General features: G+C 40.6%; 2 protein-coding genes and 1 pseudogene across 2 annotated transcripts; all 3 read right to left on the reverse strand.

The window, feature by feature from the left end:
- Positions 1–3,620: 3,620 nt before the first annotated feature.
- LOC134222595 (pickpocket protein 28-like) lies at positions 3,621–4,809 on the reverse strand. Its single transcript, XM_062701754.1, has 2 exons — positions 4,192–4,809; positions 3,621–4,136 (listed from the first exon to the last, which is right to left on the reverse strand). The coding sequence occupies exons 1-2, from the start codon at positions 4,807–4,809 to the stop codon at positions 3,621–3,623; spliced, it is 1,134 nt and encodes a 377-aa protein (XP_062557738.1).
- A 745-nt stretch (positions 4,810–5,554) lies between these two features.
- LOC134222596 (cylicin-2-like) lies at positions 5,555–8,748 on the reverse strand (annotated as a pseudogene).
- A 1,482-nt stretch (positions 8,749–10,230) lies between these two features.
- On the reverse strand, positions 10,231–11,768 carry LOC134222597 (pickpocket protein 28-like). The gene is made up of 3 exons (XM_062701756.1): positions 11,148–11,768; positions 10,578–11,092; positions 10,231–10,516 (listed from the first exon to the last, which is right to left on the reverse strand). The coding sequence occupies exons 1-3, from the start codon at positions 11,766–11,768 to the stop codon at positions 10,231–10,233; spliced, it is 1,422 nt and encodes a 473-aa protein (XP_062557740.1).
- Between the last annotated feature and the right edge of the window lie 9,695 nt (positions 11,769–21,463).

Below are 21,463 nucleotides of genomic sequence, written 5' to 3' on the forward strand. Positions count from 1 at the left end.
TCGTAAAAAGATTGAATTAAAGAATTTTAAAATCTGAAATCAGTAAAATCGATGCGTATTATATAAAGTCGCGTGTGATTGTCACGTTGTATTAAGAACCTCGTTTTGTTTACTTTTGTTACATACGTCGATATGAAAAATTATGCTTGAAATGTTTGTTTACAATATGTTAATATTGTATGATACTTCTTTGTCTAATTTAATAGGCGTATTTGTAAACAGACTTTATTGCGCTTATTAGCAGGTGACAATTTCTGTTTAAACTGAGCTAATGTCGCCTTAGTATTATCGGACATTACATTGTCGTCAGGATTAGTGGATGTGTAAACGGGCCATCCCATTTAACATCAAATATCAGAAACGCTTTTGCTTCACGTTGTTTATACAAAGCGGAACTTTCGTCATGGAACGCTTTGAGGAAGCAGAAATGCTCGCTCTTTACTCTTTTCTTTCGATTTTGTTCCGATCGCGCTCTCTTCACCGAATCGCGCATGCGCTGTTTGAAGCGGTTTTCGAAAGGCACCAAACCGTGCACTGCCAGCGAGGAACGCTTTGACTACCTATACATCGCCGATTGCGGTTGGAGCGGATCAACAATAACACCATTCTTCTTGCGGCCATACTCCAACACAGAGGAAGAACTGTTGAATGCGAGCGTCCTACCGCGCACAATTGCGATCATTCATATTCACGAAACGAACACTCTTTTTGCGAACGTCCCACCAACGCCAAGGAAGATTTATTGAATGCGGGCATCTTACCACACTGAATTGCGATCATTCCGATCCACAATAACACCATTCTTCTTGTGGGCGTCCCACCAACGCCCACCAAGAATCTCTCCAAGCAGGCGTTCCACCACGCAGGATTGTGATCATTCCTATCCTTAATAACACCAATCTTCTTGCGAGCGTCCCACCAACGTAGAAGTAGAATCGATCGAATGCGGGCGTCTCACCACGCAGAATTGTGATCATTTCGACCTACAAAACACCATTCTTCTTACGGGCGTCCCACCAACGCAGAGGAAGAATCTACTGACTGTGGGCGTCCTACTATGCAGAATTGTGATTATTCTTATCCACAATAACACCATTCTTCTTACGGTAGTCTGTGTTTTCACCCAGGTAAAGACACCAAAAACGAAATAGCGTTTTGCATTTTCTGGAATCCTCAACAATGTCTTATCGATTGTTATTTTATCGACAGTAAAAATATTCTAAATCCTGGAATCAAACTAAAAGGGAAGTTCTCTATGTGGTCATGACGCTTATTAGATCCATGAACGACATAAAGACAAATACTGATACAGGACCTCTGACGTTCCGGATGCAGCTGGGACATGGAAATTGATGAGTTCCGCAAGGAACACTCATCATGGGCTAGTACATTGTCAGAAATATGCAACAAGATTCCTGCGTATGGTAGTCGTTGGAGAAATTCAATACTCGTGATGGCGCGATCAAATGTGGCGTTTCTCGAACTGCTCGAAGTTCCCCACCTTGAACTGCAAGCAACAGTATTGACGGATTGTATCAAGAAAATTAACTAGCTCGAAATCCATCAAAAGTTTAACTGGGCAGAATCCCAAACCGTCCTGTCATGGATAACATCTAACTAAAGTTCAACGTTATTGTACGATCCGTATTTCGATTTATTTCTCAAGCACCTAAAGTCAAGCACGTGGCGTGCTCATCGAGTTGACGGTGAATCTTCGGAGTTTGGATTGAAATAAGGATTTAGAGCCATAGCGATGATTCTCTATTGAAAAAACTAGTCCGCTATATAAGTTGACACCATTTTTGGACGACAACCAGGTGCTAGGAATGTAATGACTTTGCGAAAAAGCCAAGCTTTGACCATTCGGTATGCGTCTTTTTAATAAACTCTTTATTTGGGGACTTCATGCTAACAATAGGGGCCCTCCTTAGCCGTGTGGTAAGACGCGCGGCTACAAAGCAAGACCATGCTGAGGGTGGCTGGGTTCGATTCCCGGTTCCGGTCTAGGCAATTTTCGGATTGGAAATTGTCTCGACTTCCCTGGGCATAAAAGTATCATCGTGTTAGCCTCATGATATACGAATGCAAAAATGGTAACCCGGCTTAGAAACCTCGCAGTTAATAACTGTAATGCTTAATGAACACTAAGCTGCGAGGCGGCTCTGTCCCAGTGTGGGGATGTAATGCCAAGATGATGCTAACAAACTTCAGGGAGCTGTGCCGACCACGAATCCTGGCCTAGCACTTTGTGATGCATATCAACGATCGTAGGACCACTGAATAAATTATATGTTCCTTACATTAACCGTCGTACTGAATGGTTCGACGAATCAACGCCTTTGAAGAAAGGAGATTGAGGCGATGAGACGGTTCGTCAAGCGCTTGTGAGGACCAATGACGAACCAACCTAGCAGTTCTGGAAATTGCTGAAGGTAACGCTTCTCCAAATGATAGTTCCGGAACAGGATTACGAGCAGGGTATATGTTCGAAAAATTTGGGAGAGAACTGTACCAAGAACAACCCTATGGAAAATTGCGGCAATGCTAGCTGTCAGAATTGATTGGCTATGAAATAAACTGTGTTGATGGAATACAAGTGTCAATCCCGTGAGTAGACCATAAGACTGTAATAGTCATCAAAAAAAAAACTTTGCTAAATCGCTTAGCTGACTGTACATATCAATGGTTGCTACTCCGTGATTGATCGGATCGTAGTAGCAAATTTCACTACGATCCAGGTGAAATTTGGTTGGGATTTCGCATCTATTCTCTAAGTGCACGTTTCAGCAGTATGGAGAAGCATCTTTATCGCCTCCACTTCAGCATCCTACACGACACCATATACGTTCATGTGTTGACTGGATTTGATAGGGCCTGCTTATAGATACATGCAGCTTTTTGTAGATGTTTAACAGAGCCAACTGTTAAACACCACCACATCTTAGACAGGCCCCCTAATTCGCATTGGCCTTGGGGAGGAATCGTGGAGCCCTGCTGCCCCTCAAAAAAAATTTTGTTGAATTATCGAAAAACTCAGTTTGACCAGTTCGTTAAAATGTTGTGAAATTTAAATAATTTGATCAAAAATTGTTACCAGAAATAATGTTGTTTGTCGATGTTGTTTGCCCTGATAATTGTTCAGCTTTACCGTATCCCAAAACATGATGAAACTGTATGAAAATCAGGCTTGTCATAAAATTTATTTCCAGCAGTGTATGTGTGGACAAGATATAAACACTATCAGTGACTGTGCTGATTGACTCAAGCTTCATCATTTAAATCCGATTTGATGGTGATGCTTCGTCCAAGGGTCAACCCTCAGCCGGATCCGATGAGCACGGCTACACGGCCGATTGATCGTAGTTCTACGCCTGGGTGTTTCTCTTCGAAGTCGACGAATGCAGCAATAATATAAAATTTCCGCCAAACTCAACATACTAGAGCCCATCAGAAGTGAGAATAGTCCTCCAAGCTCCGCTATGGCTCGATTAAATCCAACCTTCTCTCTTTTCATTACAGGAATGTAGTGACGATCTTTAAACGAAACGAACATCACACTTGGCGCAGAGCTAAAAACAGATTTATCACCAAAATAGAATAACATCTAATGCATAAGTAATTTACTCATCCTCAAGGAAATCCAATTTCCAAGGATATCTTTTGGAACTTAATGGCGCCCGGGACATTTCAACCTGATACTTGATGGAGTTACAGGACGGCAAACAGTTGCAGTTAAGGATTTTCTTATGGTTGAAGTTGGTGGGTTCCACGCCAGGACGATATATGGTAGTCTGACTATAGCAAGCAATTTTACTTGCGTCACATATCTTCGTGCCGGGCGATCGTGGCATTGAAAACTTCACACAGCCACACAACGCGAGTGTGTAGTTTGCATTACATTCGGTCTCACAGTTAACTTTATTGTAGATTCTGAAGAACTTCAAATGGCGCTCGTTGGAAAAGTAGCAATTTCTTTTCTCTGGTGAGTATTTTCTAAGGATGGGCGATGCCTTGTACACTGTTGGAGTGATTGTCAATGTGACAACACTTAGTGATTCTATGCGAAAGAAACTATCCTTCATACGAGCAACTTCGTCCGGAGAATGAACGGCAATTTTATACCCGGTGTAAGCAGTCTAAAGGAAAATAGATTTTTTTATTCATGCATCATACCAATGATAAATTAATTACCATACACATGGGATCTCTATCGATGTCCCTCGTCGTGGCCATGAAAATAAAAGCAGAATATAATCCATTAGATAGAGGACGAAACGGATAACCATTGAATCCCGTATCAGATGGATAGCCTTCCTCACGAGTCCAATCTGAAGACGGAGTTGTATTGGACATATTTAAAAAATCTAACGAAATTTTATCTGCTCGATAGATCTCCCCTGATGACAGTGAGTTAAAAGTATAGCAGATACCGTCATCCAATAGTTGCTCCACCATCATGTCTTTACATGGAACAACCGAAAACCTCCACTTACAATACACTATTACATCTTGTAGAGTGTGGCTCATTTTACGTAAATCTGGTACAACTGTCTCCTTTTTGGAATAACTAAACGTTTTCCAGTACTCCACAAATGGACAAACATGTGCTAAAGCACGAAGTTTCCTCTTACTGTTAGTATCCATCGTCAGATTTTGCACAAACATTTCCATAGCCCACGTTAAATTGAACACCTCTACGCGAGATTTAATCAACGGACAAACCGTGACGGCTGGAAGCGGAATCGTCGAAATGGGCATCTGAGAATCGTAGGCTATTGTAACCGGGTTGGAGTTCCATTTTTCGTACATGGTAATCATGGAATGACCGCACGCTGCTAAGGACAGTCCGCACCAAATGATCCACCAGGATCTGATGGGAAAATGTAATTGTTAAGTTCACCTTTAATCGATTTAAATTGCGAATAATACTTTTCAAATTTAGACGTTTGTCGCATTGCAATATGTCGAACAGCAAACACAAAGTTTTCCAAAATATATTCATTGAGATAATGTTTCCACGCCGTGGACGATGACATGGAATAAACACCGATGTTGACTGAGTTGAAGCTAATCAGGTTTGTACTTTTCGGTGGGTTTATATGAGAAATATTCCTCGAAAGCAACAAACAAAAGCACTTAACACGCAAACTGAAATATAGATTGCAATGCATAGAACCACGACCTAAATACATGATACAGGAATAAGATTGTAACTAATTATGGGTTATTTTGCGTCAGAACTTCCACACCCGAAAGAAATGTGGGATCTCCCCATAATCCGAGAGAGGGCCATCATTAGAACTAATCGGACTAGGAGCATTTTTGTTTTCAAATGCTAGTCCTTACCGTTTCTAATTAAACCTTTCTTTGTAGAACCCAACAGAAAATTGCATTAAGTTATTTTTAACTTTATTGGGCTGTTTAATTGATAAATAAATTCAATACCGAATAAATTGTATGTTTCAGAAGAAAAAACGACGAAAACCTATCTATCTATCTATATATCTATCTGTCTATCCGTATCCGATTTTCAATCCGATTTTCTTTCTAATTTTCATTCCGATTTTCTATCCGATTTTCTATTCGATTTTCTATTCGATTTTCTATTCGATTTTCTATTCGATTTTCTATCCGATTTTCTATTCGATTTCCTATCCGATTTTCTACACCTGTCTGTCGATTTTCTATCCGATTTTATTTGTCTTTTTCGAACTGTCTGTCGATTTTCTATCCGATTTTCCACAATGGTCTGTCGATTTTCTATCCCATTGATCCGATTTTTTATTCAATTTTATATCTGATTTTCTATCCGATTATCTATCCAATTTTCTATCCGATTTTCTTTCTGATTTTCATTCCGATTTTCTATCCTATTTTCTATTCGATTTTCTATCCGATATTCTACCCAATTTTCTATCCAATTTTCTATTTGATTCTCTATCCGATTTTCTACATCTGTCTGTCGATTTTCTATCCGGTTTTCCACAATTGTCTGTCGATTTTCTAACCGATTTTCTATCCCATTGATCCGATTTTCTATTCGATTTTATATACGATTTTCTATCCGATTATCTTTCCAATTTTCTATCCGATTTTCTATCCCATTTTCTTTCTAATTTTCATTCCGATTTTCTATCCGATTTTCTATCCGATTTTCTATCCGATTTTCTATCCGATTTTCTATCCGATTTTCTATCCGATTTTCTATCCGATTTTCTATCCGATTTTCTATCCGATTTTCTATCCGATTTTCTATCCGATTTTCTATCCGATTTTCTAGCTTGAGCTTGAGCTTGATTGACTGCTCGTAGTTGCTACTCCATTATGACCAGATCAGCTGTTCTTGCACAGGGAACCAACGGATGTTTGACTTGGGACTAGCACACATCTTCGATGTACAAGTACTAGTGTTCTCATTTGTTAGGTCATACTGGCGCCTGCCACGTCAGAATGCAAGTCAATGTAGGGAAGGGGGAGGAAATGATGATGCAATCACTCGCCCACTGCAAGCCGAATATACCTCTGCACTTGCCACGAGTTCTTGCGGAATTTGTTGGAATTTTTGGATTAGGTTTCGAGAGGCAGAGGACCGTCTTGGTTAACGAGCTGCCAATGTGATAGATAGGAGAAGGCAACTGATGGAATTTCTAATTGGATGTAGGAAACGAGCTCTATAGTTCATTTCCAATTCTAGAAAATTACTGTTAGAATACTCAAGTTGAAGGTATAGGAATAGTAATGGAAACGGCATGAAAGTCCATGTGACATATAGAGAAAGATACAAAGTAGGAGAATGGATCGGACCTGGGATTGAACCCACGACCTCCTGCGTATGAGGCAGAAGCAGTAGTCATATGACTACCAAGCCCGCTTCGATTTTCTATCCGATTTTCTATCCGATTTTCTATCCGATTCTCTATCCGATTTTCTATCCGATTATCCATCCGATTATCTTTCCGATTATCCATCCGATTATCTTTCCAATTTTCTATCCGATTTTCTTCCTGAATTTCATTCCGATTTTCTATCCGATATTCTATCCAATTTTCCATCCTATTTTCCATCCTATTTTCTATTCGATTTCCTATCCGAATTTCTACATCTATCTGTCGATTTTCTATCCGATTTTCTGCCCGATTCTCTATCCGATTTTCTATAACTGTTTGTCGATGTTTTATCCGAGTTTCTATCCGATGTTCTATCCGATTTTCTATCCTATTTTCTATTTGATTTCCTATCCGATTTTCTACATCTATCTGCCGATTTTCTATCCGATTTTCTACAACTGTCTTTCGATTTTCTATCCGATTTTCTACAATTGTCTGTCTATTTGCGATCCGATTTTCAATCCCATTGATCCTATTTTCTATTTGATTTTATATCCGACTTTTTATTCGATTTTCTATCCGATTATCTATCCGAATATCTTTTCAATTTTCTATCCAATTTTCTATCCGATTTTTTTTCTGAATTTCATTCCGATTTTCTATCCGATTTTCTATCCCATTGATCCGATTTTCTATTCGATTTTATATCTGATTTTCTATTCGATTTTCTATCCGATTATCTTTCAAATTTTCTTTTTGATTTTCATTCCGATTTTCTATCCGATTTTCTATCCGATATTCTATCCAATTTTGTATCCTATTTTCTATTCGATTTCCTATCCGATTTTCTACATCTGCCTGTCGATTTTCTATCCGATTTTCTACAACTGTCTGTTTCTATCCGATTTTCCACAATTGTCTGTCGATTTTCTATCCGATTTTCGATCCCATTGATCCTATTTTCTATTCGATTTTATATCCGATTTTCTATTCGATTATCCATTCGATTATCTTTCCAATTTTCAATCCGGTCTTTTTTCTGAATTTCATTCCGATTTCTATCCGATTTTCTATCCGATTTTCTATTCGATTTTCTATCCGATATTCTATCCAATTTTCTATCCTATTTTCTATTCGATTTGCTAACCGATTTTCTACAACTGTCTGTCGATTTTATATCCGATTTTCCACAATTGTCTGTCGATTACCTATCCGATTTTCTATCCCATTGATCCGATTTTCAATTCGATTGTCTATAGATTTTCGATCCGATTATCTTTCCGATTTTCTATTCGATTTTCTATCCGATATTCTATCCAATTTTCTATCCTATTTTCTATTCGATTTCCTATCCGATTTTCTACTACTGTCTGTTTCTATCCGATTTTCCACAATTGTCTGTCGATTTTCTATCCGATTTTCTATCCCATTGATCCGATTTTCTATTCGATTTTATATCTGATTTTCTATTCGATTATCTTTCCAATTTTCTATCCGATTTTCTTTCTGATTTTCATTCCGATTTTCTAACCGATTTTCTATCCGATATTCTATCCGATTTTCTATCCTATTTTCTATTCGAATTCCTATCCAATTCTCTACATCCGTCTGCCGATTCTCTGTCCGATTTTCTACAACTGTCTGTCGATTTTCTCTCCGATTTTCCACAATTGTCTGTCGATTTTCTATCCAATTTTCTATTCGATTTTCTATCCGATTTTCTATTCGATTTTCTGTCCGATTTTCTATCCCATTTTCTATCCGATTTTCTACCCGATTTATTTTTCGATTTTCTATACGATTTTCCGATCATTTCTGAACTCATTCGATCTAATCCCATTTCTGATCCGATTCGATCTAATCCCATTTCTGATCCCATCCGATGTAATCCCATTTCTGATCCGATCCAATCTAATCCCATTTCTGATCCGATCTAATCCCATTTCTGATCCGATCCGATCTAATCCCATTTCTGATCCGATCCGATCTAATCCCATTTTTGATCGGATTCCATCTAATCCCAATTCTGATCCGATTCGATCTAATTCCATTTCTAATCCGATCCGATCTAATCCCATTTCTGATCCGATCTTATCCCATTTTTAATCCGATTCGATCTAATCCCATTTCTGATCCGATCCGATCTAATCTCATTTCTGATCCGATCCGATGTAATTCCATTTTTGATCCGATCTAATCCCATCTCTGATCCGATTTGATCTAATCCCATTTCTGTTCCGATCCGATCTAATTCCATTTCTAATCCGATTCAATCTAATCCCATTTCTGATCCTTTCCGATCTAATCCCATTTCTAATCCGATTCGATACAATCCCGTTTCTGATCCGATCCGATGATCTAATCCCATTTCTTATCCGATCTAATTCCATTTCTGATCCGATCTAATCCCATTTCTGATCCGATTTGATCTAATCCCATTTCTGTTCCGATCCGATCTAATGCCATTTCTGATCCGATCCAATCTAATCCCATTTTTGATCCAATTCGATCTAATCCTATTTCTGATCCGATCCAATCTTATCCCATTTCAGATCCGATCTAATCCCATTTTTAATCCGATTCGATTTAATCCCTTTTCTGATCCGATTCGATCTAATCCCATTTCTGATCCGATTCGATCTTATCCCATTACTGATCCGATCTAATCCCATTTTTGATCCGATTCGATCTAATCCCATTTCTGATCCGATCTGATTTACAATCCGATACTATTTTCTATCCGATCTGATTAGATTTTTGATCCTATCTGACTTTAGATCCGATCCGATTTTCGATTCGATCTGATCCGATCTTAGATCCAATCCAGCTTTGAAAACAAAATCATGAGATTTGAAGTCCATATTCGGCATTCGGATTTGCTATCAATATGATTATATTTCTGTGACTGATTACACGGAAATGCCCATATATTTACGAATTACTGGCGCCCTTTCGTTCTACAGTCAGTATTTGTCTACAAAGTAGAGGTTTGAAGAAGCATGAACATCGATCCAATCAAAATTAGAATACATTATGCGCAATTATTTTAATTTGAACGACAAAAATTTGCCTATATCAACAGCTATTCAGCAAGACGTTTACCAGATAGGTGTGAGGTATAAATACGCACCTCCGAATCTTGATGTTCATCGTTCGAATCCGTTTAACATATTTTATCCCCAAAATATTTTGGCTCGAATATTTTGTTGGTAAAACCAGTTTCCTCAGTATAGAAAGATCAGTAAATCTTCTTATGTTATGAAGTCCATAACACCAGTTTCCTTTACCCTTTGAATAATTTCTTTTCATCTCTTTATTTTATTTGAAAACATATAAGTGAAGAACAAGCAACGGCAAATGAATAAACGCCAATAAGTAGTATGCCAAGTTATTGTAAGAAAAGTTATTGATGGTTTGCCCAAGGATCCACTCGTAAATGAACTCGATGCCTTCGACTATGCGCCCGTTTGGCTCGAATTTGCTTATTTTTCTTAGGTTGCTCTCGTCTCAACTGCCGAATGCAACAGAAGTATACAATTTCCGCTAAGCTAAGCATACTGGAACCCATCAGAAGAGCAAACAGACCTCCAAGCTCTGCTACCGCTCGATTGATTCCGATCAGCTCTCTTCTTACCATATACGTGTAGTGACGGTCCCCGAAGGCAACAAACACCAAGCTGGGATCGATCCTAAAACATTAACAAAATTTTATTAAGGATCATGGTTTGCTCAAACTTTTCGGCAGCATACTTATCATTTATGAAATCCAGCTTCATAGGAAATTCATGAAAGTTAAAATTATCGTGAGATATTCCGACTTCATAGTCAACAGAGGAACATGATGGCAAACAATTGCAGCTATTGAAACTTTCACCGGCAATGTAAGCGTTCACCATCTTTTCGTACAATGTCAGGAAGGAACTTCGGTAACAGTCGATTTTGGCGACATCACATATTTTAGTATCAGTTGACCGAGGCATTGAGAATTTCACGCAACCGCACGAAGCCAGCGTGTAGTTGGAAATACATTCCGAGACGCAGTTTACTTGATTGTATATTTTGAAGAACCGAAGATATTTTTCGTCCGAAAAATAACAATTCCTTTTAAGAGGAGAAAGATTTCTAAGCGTTCCAGATGCCTTGATCACATTCGGTGTCAGGTCCAATATTACGGCATTCAGCGTGTCCAATCGATAGAAACGATCATCCATAAAAGCGACTTCATCCGGAGCATGGACGGCGAATTTGAAACCCGTGTAAGTCCCCTGCGGATAACAAAATTAATCATAACTTCCAAAATCGAACTGAAACTTTCACTACCGAGCACAACGGCTCATGATCAACTGATCTCATCACCGCTACCATTATCACTCCGGAGATTATGCCATTAGTTAGGGGACGATTCGGGTAGGCGCGCAATCCTGCTCCAGGTCTGTATCCGTATTCCCGAGTCCAATCCGATGTCGGTGCCGTGTTGGTAAAATTGAGAAAATCGGGGGAAATCTCATTATCACGATATATTTCGTCCAAAGCCAGTGAGTTGAAGGTGTAGCAGATACCGTCATCTACGAGCCGTTCCATCATGAGGCTTTCACATGGCACAACCGAAGATCGCCACCAGCAGTGAGCTATTACTTCTTTGAGGGAGTGCGCCATAGCTCTCAGATCCAGAATAACATTTTCCTTTCTTGATATTTTGAGCACATGGCATTCGTCTTTGAATGCACACACGTGAGCTAAGGTTCTAAGCTTGCTTTCGCTGCGTTCATCCAGTGTCGCATTCTGGTTGATAACTTCGAAAGCCTGTGTCAAATTAAACTCTTCTATGCGCGATTTTACCAAAGGACAAATAGTTACTGCTGGAAACGGAACGGTTGAGATGGGTTCCAGCTCAGCTCCGTAGACTATGGTAACCGGATTGGCGTCCCATTTACGGTACATTGTTACAATGGAAAACATACAAGCTACAAGCGATGTGCCAATCCATACAAGCCACCAGTATCTGGAAACGATACATACATTAGATTGTCTTTGAAATTTTCACTGGAAATTCTTTCATTTGGAAAATTAAGCCTGGAGTACATAAAAAAAGTGTTCTCAGTCCGTAACTGTAAGTTGCAAATTATATATATATAAGTGGTAATTCTCACTCAGAAGTTTTGGTAACTCATATCCAACAAAATTTGGTTATAATTGAAATATTGCAACGAAATGATATTCAGCTGCATCCTAAATATTCTTATTTTTAACAAAACAAAATAATACGCATTTTCACACAATATATAGGCGTTACACGTAATGGTTTTACATCAGTTCATATTTGAAATGCGGTTTACTTCTCAGCTCTGGTCACATGCTGTCTCACAAGATATCGAACTGCCAACGTGAAATGTTTGGAGCAGTATTCGTAGAGATAACGTTTCCACGGATTAGGGCCGAACATGTAGGATATTTGCTAATTTGGTAGACTGTTTGAGTTATGGTTCCTTAATCCTATTAGCGAAACCCTTATAAGGTGCTCAGCAAATGATAGCTATAATGAACTAAAATATAAATTGATGTTTCCACACGCGAGGTCAATCATGTTTTATAGGCACTTAGCTGAGGACATAAAACATCTGGATTAATGTATTCAGGTGAACCCTAAATGAAAGATAAAAAAAACTAGTTACAGTAATATACCGATTTTATCACCCCATTGGTGAACTTTGGGGTGATAAAATAGAAAATGTGACAAAATTCCTATTTTTACAAATATGAATCAAATTATGCCTCGGAAAGGCAGAATACATTAAGGCTCAAGACTCCATCACAATGTTTTGAAAATTAATGACTGTATCACTTGTTTGTAATAGTGATGCATTTGGTACGGAAAAGTGCAGCAGCGATAAATAAAATGTTGTTTACAACTGGGTGGGTGGAAATGGGGTGGTAAAATATGCCAGCTGATGCATAATGTTGCCAGACTTGACGAATTGTTTATTTTATATCATAAGCCATGTTCATGGTGTATCAAATATATGGGTATTTATCAATTTAAAAAAAAATATACACCACTTGGAATGTGATAGAAGCTTACATAACATGTTTAAATATTTATTTTTGGTTTTATTGTTCAATCCGACAAACAGCAATGATTTTTTCCAATAAATAAATCTGGCAACGGTGAAGAGATGATTATTTTCTTGTGTATGCACATCTTTGTTTGCGTGTTGGCTGGCGTATACGTTGTATTGTTCGGATTGAATGAAGTTGCAAGTGAATGTGTATGTGTTTGATCCGAACGTTCGAACGTTAGTATGCGTTCGATGAACTTACGAATATCGGCCAAGGAAAAACGCAGTTTTCAGCGTTTTTCCAGCAATTCCTCAGTAATTGCTAGTTTTGATAAGTAAAAAATATTATGGAAATGCAATGAATATATTATGATGGAGGGTGAGTCCGTAAATAGCCCCAAAATATTGATTTAGTTCAAAACTTTATTAGTATTAGTGCGGATTCGAATAAAATCATTGTCATTATCGGATTGATTACGGTTTATAGAGCCTTTAACGGATCCCGTAACTTCTTGTCGAAAAGGCTTACAAAATTTATGACAGGTACTCAGAAATGATTCATAATAAACCCCAAGCGGTGTTATCTACAAAAATAAAATGAATGGGGTCGAAAACGTGATAAAATCGCGGGTAGTCAAAATCGGAGAGTGACAAAATTTTGTCAACACTGTATAACTAAATAAAATTGATCTACACAAAAAAATACAAAACTTTATGATTTGCAAACGCTACCTGATAAGACCAATATTAGTATAATTTAATATACAAACGGCATCAAATGATGGTTATTTTCTCTATTACAATCATAATATCTTTAACAAGCATCTGATGTCGTTGGACATTCATTACATTACCTGGTTACTTTAGCCCTCTATATTTCTTTATTTATTGAACGACTTGTGAATTGAGTAAAAATTCCCTTTATTCGGTCTATTCGGTCCATAGTATTCATCAATCATCTTCCATCTGATCGATCCACCTTGCTCACTCCTCAGCTCGCCTTCTTGTTCCCGTCGGATAACTATCGTGACCTATTTTCACCAAATGGTTGAACGAAATACGGGAAAATCGCACCACTCATATCATTATCTGCCTTTCATAAAACGCTCTTCTGAGGATGACAAAAATCATTTACTAAATCATGTTCCATGTCGATTGCCGTAACTTTGCCGTTACAATCAAGTTGCTGTAACCAGAATCGATGGAAATGTGCTACTTGAGTTGTCGATAACTGTTGTCAGAACTCAATTCAATTCAGAACTTTCGATGATCCTATAACGCTTGAATGGTTCTCCAATGCAAATCTGATCGGAGGTGCAAATCTGATCGAGCCTCTGTTCCCCATGTTAGGGACGGCTGACCATCGACCGAGTGCAAGCGAGGGACTTTAAGCAAAGCTGTACACACCATGCTGCATCGTGTCAGCATCGATAAGGCAGCCCTTTCAACGCGATGTAGGTAGCGCAACCCTGGTAAGGTAGTCTACCGAAGATTCTACAGTTTCCAAGAAAGGCAAAAGTAGAGCAAATGGATTGATTCAACGGCAACAGATCCGGGACAACGATTAGAAAGTCGGATCTTGGAACGTGAGAGCTTTGAATGAACCCGTACGTGTTGGGTACCTGGATCGTGAGCTGCAGAAGGTCGGCGTGATCCAGTAAATAGGGTGGCCCAGAACTGGTGAACGTGGATTCCGGGCGGAGGATCCCATAGCTAACACTTCATTCAAGTACCACATCTACTATAGCGGCGGTGACAGAGCAGAACGAGGAGTTGGCTTCATGGTGATCGGGAAGCAGATGGAGCGTGTTATCCGGAGGAAGCCGATAAGGGACCGCGTTTGCGTGTTGAGAATGAAGGGCAAATTCTTCAACTATAGCCTGATCAGCATCTATGCCCCAACGAACGATAAGTCTGATGTCGTGAAGGATGAGTTCTATGAAAGCCTTGATAAGGCCTACGGAGAGTGCCCAACACATGATGTAAATATTGTCATCGGGGATGCAAATGCGCAGATCGGACGAAAAAGTTTCTTTCGCCCTGTCATTGGTACGGAAAGCTTCCATTCCGCTACCAACGATAATGGTCTGTGACTTGTATCCTTTGCTGCTGCTAGAGGGATGGCAATAAGCAGTACCTTCTTTGCTCGTACGGATATTCTTACAAACACAAGCAAACACACCTGGCAATATCCGAGCGGAGACACTTGTTCACAGATAGACCACGTGCTGGTCGACGGATGACATTTCTCGGATGTTATAGATGTAAGGTTTCAGAGGCCTGAACATTGACTCGGGTCACTAACTTGTAACTGCAAAAATTCTGGCGCGACTTTCCAGCGTCACAACGTCGAAACAACAGAACGATGAACAGAACAGAATATCCAACGATTGTCAGTTGAAGGAGTTGCTAAACAGTACCACCAAAAGCTAGACGAGCGGATAGGATATGCTACCGGATCTGGCAACGTCAACAGATTGTGGGAAAATATCCACGAATCTATGACTACACCAGCGCAGGAAGTGTTAGGCACTGCACAGCGATGCCAACGAAATAGTTGGTTTGACCAGGAGTGCCAGCGAGTGACGGACGAGAAAAATGCTGCTAGGAGTCGAATGCTAGTGGCTCGTACCCGTTCCAACAGAGAACGGTACAGTGTAGCAAGGGCAGAAGAGAAACGAATCCACCGCAAAAAAAAAGCAACACGAAGAGAGTGTGATAGCTGAAGCACAGGAGAACATGGATAGAAACGATATGCGGAGGTTTTACGCAATTGGCGCGTGGCATAATACTGCGCTAGTGCCTGCCATGTGCAATGACCGAGAGGGGAATTTGCTGACAAACAAGACTATGGTGGCAGCCAGGTGTAAGGAGCACTTCGAAGATTTGTTGAACGGTAAAAATGAAGGTGTATTAAAGAGCAAGATGGACATAGTCAGCGACTGTCAAGCTGTGGAACCACCAACGCTGGACGAGCTAAAGAAGGCTCTAAACGAGCTGAAAACAGTAAAGCTGCTGGAAAGGACGAGATCCCGGTCGAGCTTCTCAAATACGGAAGTGAGCAGCTGCATCAATCAATCCACATTATCCAGAAAATATGGAAGGACGAAGAACTGGCTGCCGGCTGGTTGGAAAGCCTTATATGCCCAATCTATATGAAAGGACACAGACTAGAGTGTGCCAATTACAGAGGGATCACCCTTCTGAACTTGGCGTACAAAATTTTGTGCGTATCCTGTTTAACAGACTGAGACCGCTTGAGGAGTCCTTCGTCGGCTTTTGAATCCCTTTGAGATAGATTTCCGCGCTTCTTCATTAGAGGCTTCTGAGCCTCCTGTAGAGAGGCTTCCGAGCTTCTTGTATGCGGTTTTTGAGCCACTAAAAAGGAGGCTTCCTTTGCAGCTTAAAACGACGCTTCAAAGCCTCATGAAAGAAGGCTTCCGAACCACTTGAAAGGAGGAGGCTTCTGAGCCTCTTCAAAGGACGCTTCCGAGCCTCTTAGAAGGAGGCTTTTGAGCCTTTTGAAAGGATGCTTTTAAGTCTTTTGAAATGTGGCTTCCTACCCTCTTGAAAAGAGCCTTCCGAGCCTCTTGGAAGGAGGCTTTTGAGCCTATTGAAAGGAGGCTTCTGAGCCTGGAAGGAGGTTTTTGAGCCTCTTGAAAGGATCTTGAAAGGAGGCTTCCAAGCCTTTTGAAAGAAGGCTTCCGAGCCTTTTGGAAGAAGGCTTCCGAGCCTTTTGGAAGAAAGCTTCCGAGCCTTTTGGAAGAAGGCTTCCGAGCCTTTTGGAAGAAGGCTTCCGAGCCTTTTGGAAGAAAGCTTCCGAGCCTTTTGGAAGAAAGCTTCCGAGCCTTTTGGAAGAAGGCTTCCAAGCCTTTTAAAAGAAGACTTCCGAGCCTTTTGGAAGAAGGCTTCCGAGCCTTTTGGAAGAAGGCTTTGAGCCTTTGGAAGAAGGCTTCTGAGCTTTTTGGAAGAAGGCTTCTGAGCCTTTTTGGAAGAAGGCTTCTGAGCCTTTTGGAAGAAGGCTTCAAGTTTTTAGAAGAAGGCTTCTGAGGCCTTTGGAAGAAGGCTTGAGCCTTTTGGAAGAAGGCTTCCGAGCCTTTTGGAAGGAGGCTTCCGAGCCTTTTGGAAGACGGCTTCCGAGCCTTTTGAAAGGAGGCTTCCGAGCCTTTGGAAGAAGGCTTGAGCCTTTTGGAAGAAGGCTTCTGAGCCATTTGGAAGAAGGCTTCCGAGCCTTTTGGAAGAAGGCTTCGAGGCCTTTTGGAAGACGGCTTCCGAGCCTTTTTAGAAGAAGGCTTCTGAGCCTTTTGGAAGAAGGCTTGAGCCTTTTGAAGAAGGCTTCTGAGCCTTCTGGAAGAAGGCTTCTGTTTTTAGAAGACGGCTTCCGAGCCTTTTGGAAGAAGGCTTCCGAGCATTTTGGACGACGGCCTCCGAGCCTTTTGGCAGAAGGCTTCAAAGCCGTTTGGAAGAAGGCTTCCGCGCATTTTGGAAGGAGACTTCCGAGCATTTTGGAAGAAGAATTCAGCCTTTTGGAAGAAGGCTTGAGCCTTTGGAAGAAGGCTTGAGCCTTTTTAGAAGAAGGCTTCCAGGCCTTTTGGAAGAAGGCTTCCGAGCCTTGGAAGACGGCTTCCGAGGCCTTTGGAAGAAGGCTTCTGAGCCTTTTGGAAGAAGGCTTGAGCCTTTGGAAGAAGGCTCTGAGCCTTTGGAAGAAGGCTTCCGAGCCTCTTGGAAAAAGGCTTCCGAGCCTTTTGGAAGAAGGCTTCCGAGCCTTTTGGAAGAAGGCTTCCGAGCCTTTTGGAAGAAGGCTTCCGAGCCTTTTAGAAGAAGGCTTCCGAGCCTTTTGGAAGAAGGCTTCCGAGCCTTTTGGAAGAAGGCTTCCGAGCCTTTTGGAAGAAGGCTTCCGAGCCTTTTGGAAGAAGGCTTCCGAGCCTTTTGGAAGAAGGCTTCCGAGCCTTTTGGAAGAAGGCTTCCCAGCCTCTTAAAAGGATGTTGAAAGGAGTCTTCCGAGCCTCTTGGAAGGAGGCTTTTGAGCCTCTTGAAAGGTTGCTTTTGAGCCTCTTGAAAAGAGTCTTCTAAGCCTCTTAAAAGGAGGCTTTTGAGCTTCTTGAAAAAAAAACTCTTGAAAGGAGGCTTTTGAGCTTCTTGAAAAGCAGGATTTTGAACCTCTTGAAAGGAGGCTTCCAAGCCTCTTGTAAGGCTTCCGAGCCTCTTGAAAGAAGGCTTCCGAGCCTCTTGAAAGGACACTTTAGAGCCCCTTAGAGGGAGGCTTTTGAGCCTCTTGAAAGGATGCTTTTGAGTCTCTTGAAAGGGATTTTTGAGCCTCTTGAAAAGAGGCTTCCGAGCCTCTTGAAAATAGCCTTCCGAGCCTCTTGAAAGGACGCTTCCGAGCCTCTTAGAAGGATGCTTTTGAGCCTCTTGAAAGGATGCTTTTGAGCCTCTTGAAATGAGGCTTCCGAGCCTCTTGTAAGGAGCCTTCCGAGCCTCTTTAATTTGGGGCTTCTGAGCCTGGAAGGAGGTTTTTTAACCAATTGAAAGAAGACTTCTGAGCCTCTTGAAAGTAGCCTCTTGAAAAGATATTGAAAGGAAGCTTCCGAGCCTCTTGAAAGGAGGCTTTTGAGCCTCTAGAAAAGGAGGCTTTTGAGCCTCTAGAAAAGAAGTCTTTTGAGCTTCTTGAATGGGAGCCTCTTGAAATGAGGCTTTTGGGCCTCTGAAAAGGGATTTTTGAGCCTCTTGAAAGGAGGCTTCCGATCCTCTTGAAAATAGGCTTCCGAGCTTCTTGGAAAGAGGCTTTTCAGCCACTTGAAAGGAGGCTTCTGAGCCTCTTGAAAAAGGCTTCCCAGCCTCTTGAAAGGAAGCTACTGCATCTCTTGAAATGAGGTTTCCATGCCTCCTCAAAGGAGGCTTCCGAGCCTCTTAAAAAAAGGCTTACGAGCCTCTTGAAAGGAGGCAACCTAATCACTTGAAAGGAGGCTTCTAAAGTGCCCAGGAGGCTTCCGAGCCTCTTGTAAGAAGGCCTTCAAGCAGCTTGGAAGAAGGATTCCGAGATGCGGTGAAGGATGCTTCTAATTCTTTTGCAACGAAGCAACCGAGCATTAGTGAAAAAACTCTGTTCTGGCAGACCTACTCGATATTAAGATATTTTTACATGACACGCTCAATCTGAATGTAGATCACTTTTAAGCCGAATTAGGTGCACTTCTCGGAAAGTTATCCGGAACTCAGAACTTGGTGATCGCTGGAGATTTTAATAGCCATTTGTCGTGCCACAACTTGTCAATTGATGAGTCGAAGCTCATCGGGAAGTTTGTTGAACACGATCAATTCAACGACAATGGACTTCAGATGAAGCTATTTCTTTGTTTGAATAATTTTGCTGTAAGAACCACTCAGATTACTCTAATGAAGGCTTCTGGTGGACATAGTCTAATGGGAACATAAAGTGGATCACATCTTGGCGCACCTTGATTCGGGTTTGTATATCAAGCGTTTAAAGGCTTTGTTACCTTCAAAATATCCACAGATCATAAATTATTTCTTTGTAATATTGTGTGGAATCGTTCAAAGTTTCAACCAGCTGCTAGGTTTTCTAACAAAGTTATGTCTAGGCGAAAAGGTGATGTTAATCACTCTTTGCTGAAACTCCCTGAAGGTCGGAAGAGGTATCAAGAACAGCTAGTTTGAACAAGGGCGAGTTCGAATCAGGCGTTACCGTGGACGAGATTCAGGATAACTTGAAAGGTAATGCTCAGACGTCAGTAGCAGTTGTGCTTACAAAACCTTCGTTTATGCCTCCCGATCGACGGTGTCGCAGAGTTTTTGCTGCAGTTAAAAAATATTTGTTCTGGACAAAACGCTCAAATCATCCTAAATGGAAATATAAACTAGTTGATGCGCAGGAGTCGTTGCGAAAAATGATTCGTGGGTAGTTGAAATTTTTTTGAAGATTTTTATTCAAGAATTTGACTCAGTTCCCTGTCGGTAAGCGCATCAATCGAACATTTCGTTATCTAAAGAGATATAAGAACAAGCGATCATACCGGGCCACATTGTCGACTATTCAATTAAGCGATTGGACTGACGATTCTTCGTTTATTCCAAATCCGATACAAGAGTCAGGAGAATCCGATTCGCTTTCGGCACCAACTTTGCAAGAAGTGCAGGAAATTGTAAGCAGAATGAAGAATGGGAAGACCCCCGAGGTAGACTTTTTTGCGCGAAATTTTTCAAATATCACGATGCTCGTAACTTCAATGAGCTGCATGCGCTGTTGGTGAAGGTGTGGACGGGAAACAAATTGACGACTGAGTGGAAGCACGTATTGGTGGTTTTTCCCAGCTTTCACCATGAAATTGAACGCGTTCCTCGATGGAAGCACATTGTAAAACAATTCCAAAAAATATTATTTAGTAGTCACCCCATCATGATTTTCATAAACATTTTATGTAGTAATTATTTTTATGCACTGTTTTGTTTCTCTTTTTTTTCAAAGCAATATTTTTGGCAGCTGCCGCAGCCAAATTTTTCTTTATTACAGGCGGATTGAAAAGGATTTCTAAATATTCTTATAACAGGTTTGAAGTGGTTATCTAGAGAGGGCCACTTGGCAGTATCTTACACTTACAGTGGTTATCAGAAAGTTGTCGTGTAATATTGGGTTTTATTGTTAGATCTTATCAATTGATCTTAAAATCCATCCATAGAGTGGAATAAAACTTGAAATGTTACTTGGGACGTCTTATTAATCGTATTCTGGAGTGTTTAATTTTAGAACAGCAGCAAGTGTTATGGAAAGGACAGCTGACCAGACCTTTTCAACAGAAGCGTGGAATTGAACAAGAGTGTCCACTGTCTCCCTTTTTGTTCAACTTAGTGATGGAAGCAGTATTGGAATCAGTGGTCCATGAGGTGAATGGGCTACGTTTGAATCAGGATGGTCAACTTACTCTTCCCATGATACTCGCTTTTGCTGACGACCTCATCATTATAGTGGACTGTATTGAGGATTTGGAATTGATTCTGCGAAAAATAAAAGAGTTTTTGGGCTATGTTGGTCTTAGATTGAATGACGCAAAATGCAAAGTTTTGATTCGGGAGCCCGTCGGCGAAGCGGTGGAAGAAATAGAAATAGATGGGAAGCTATACAAGACTACAGAACCCCTTCGCTACCTTGGAATTTTCCTCACTGCTCGACTGGAACGACCAAAAACAGTTCGAATACGTTGCCGAAATGCTGTTCAAATTTCGAGGGCTATGGTAATTTTTTTAAAAAGGTTACGATCAGGCAGATCAGCATGTACGAATCTGTTATGGCATCTGCCATGCTTTATGGTGCACAGGTAGCGGTCCTAACTAAATCTCGCTTAACTTTTCAAAAGGACCTAAGTAACATTTTTTTCATGAATTAATTTGAGTACTGCAATCAAAAGCTTACATGTTTTTCTATTGATTGCGCTATTCAAATTAATTCATGAAAAAAATGTTACTTAGGACCTTTTGAAAAGTTAAGCGAGAAATATAGTCGAAAATCAATAAGAGGATATGAGCGACAGGTAGTGTAAAGTATGACAAGTTTCTGCCGCAACA

This window comes from Armigeres subalbatus, chromosome 3 (genome assembly GCF_024139115.2).
Source record: "Armigeres subalbatus isolate Guangzhou_Male chromosome 3, GZ_Asu_2, whole genome shotgun sequence".
NCBI classification, from domain to species: domain Eukaryota; kingdom Metazoa; phylum Arthropoda; class Insecta; order Diptera; family Culicidae; genus Armigeres; species Armigeres subalbatus.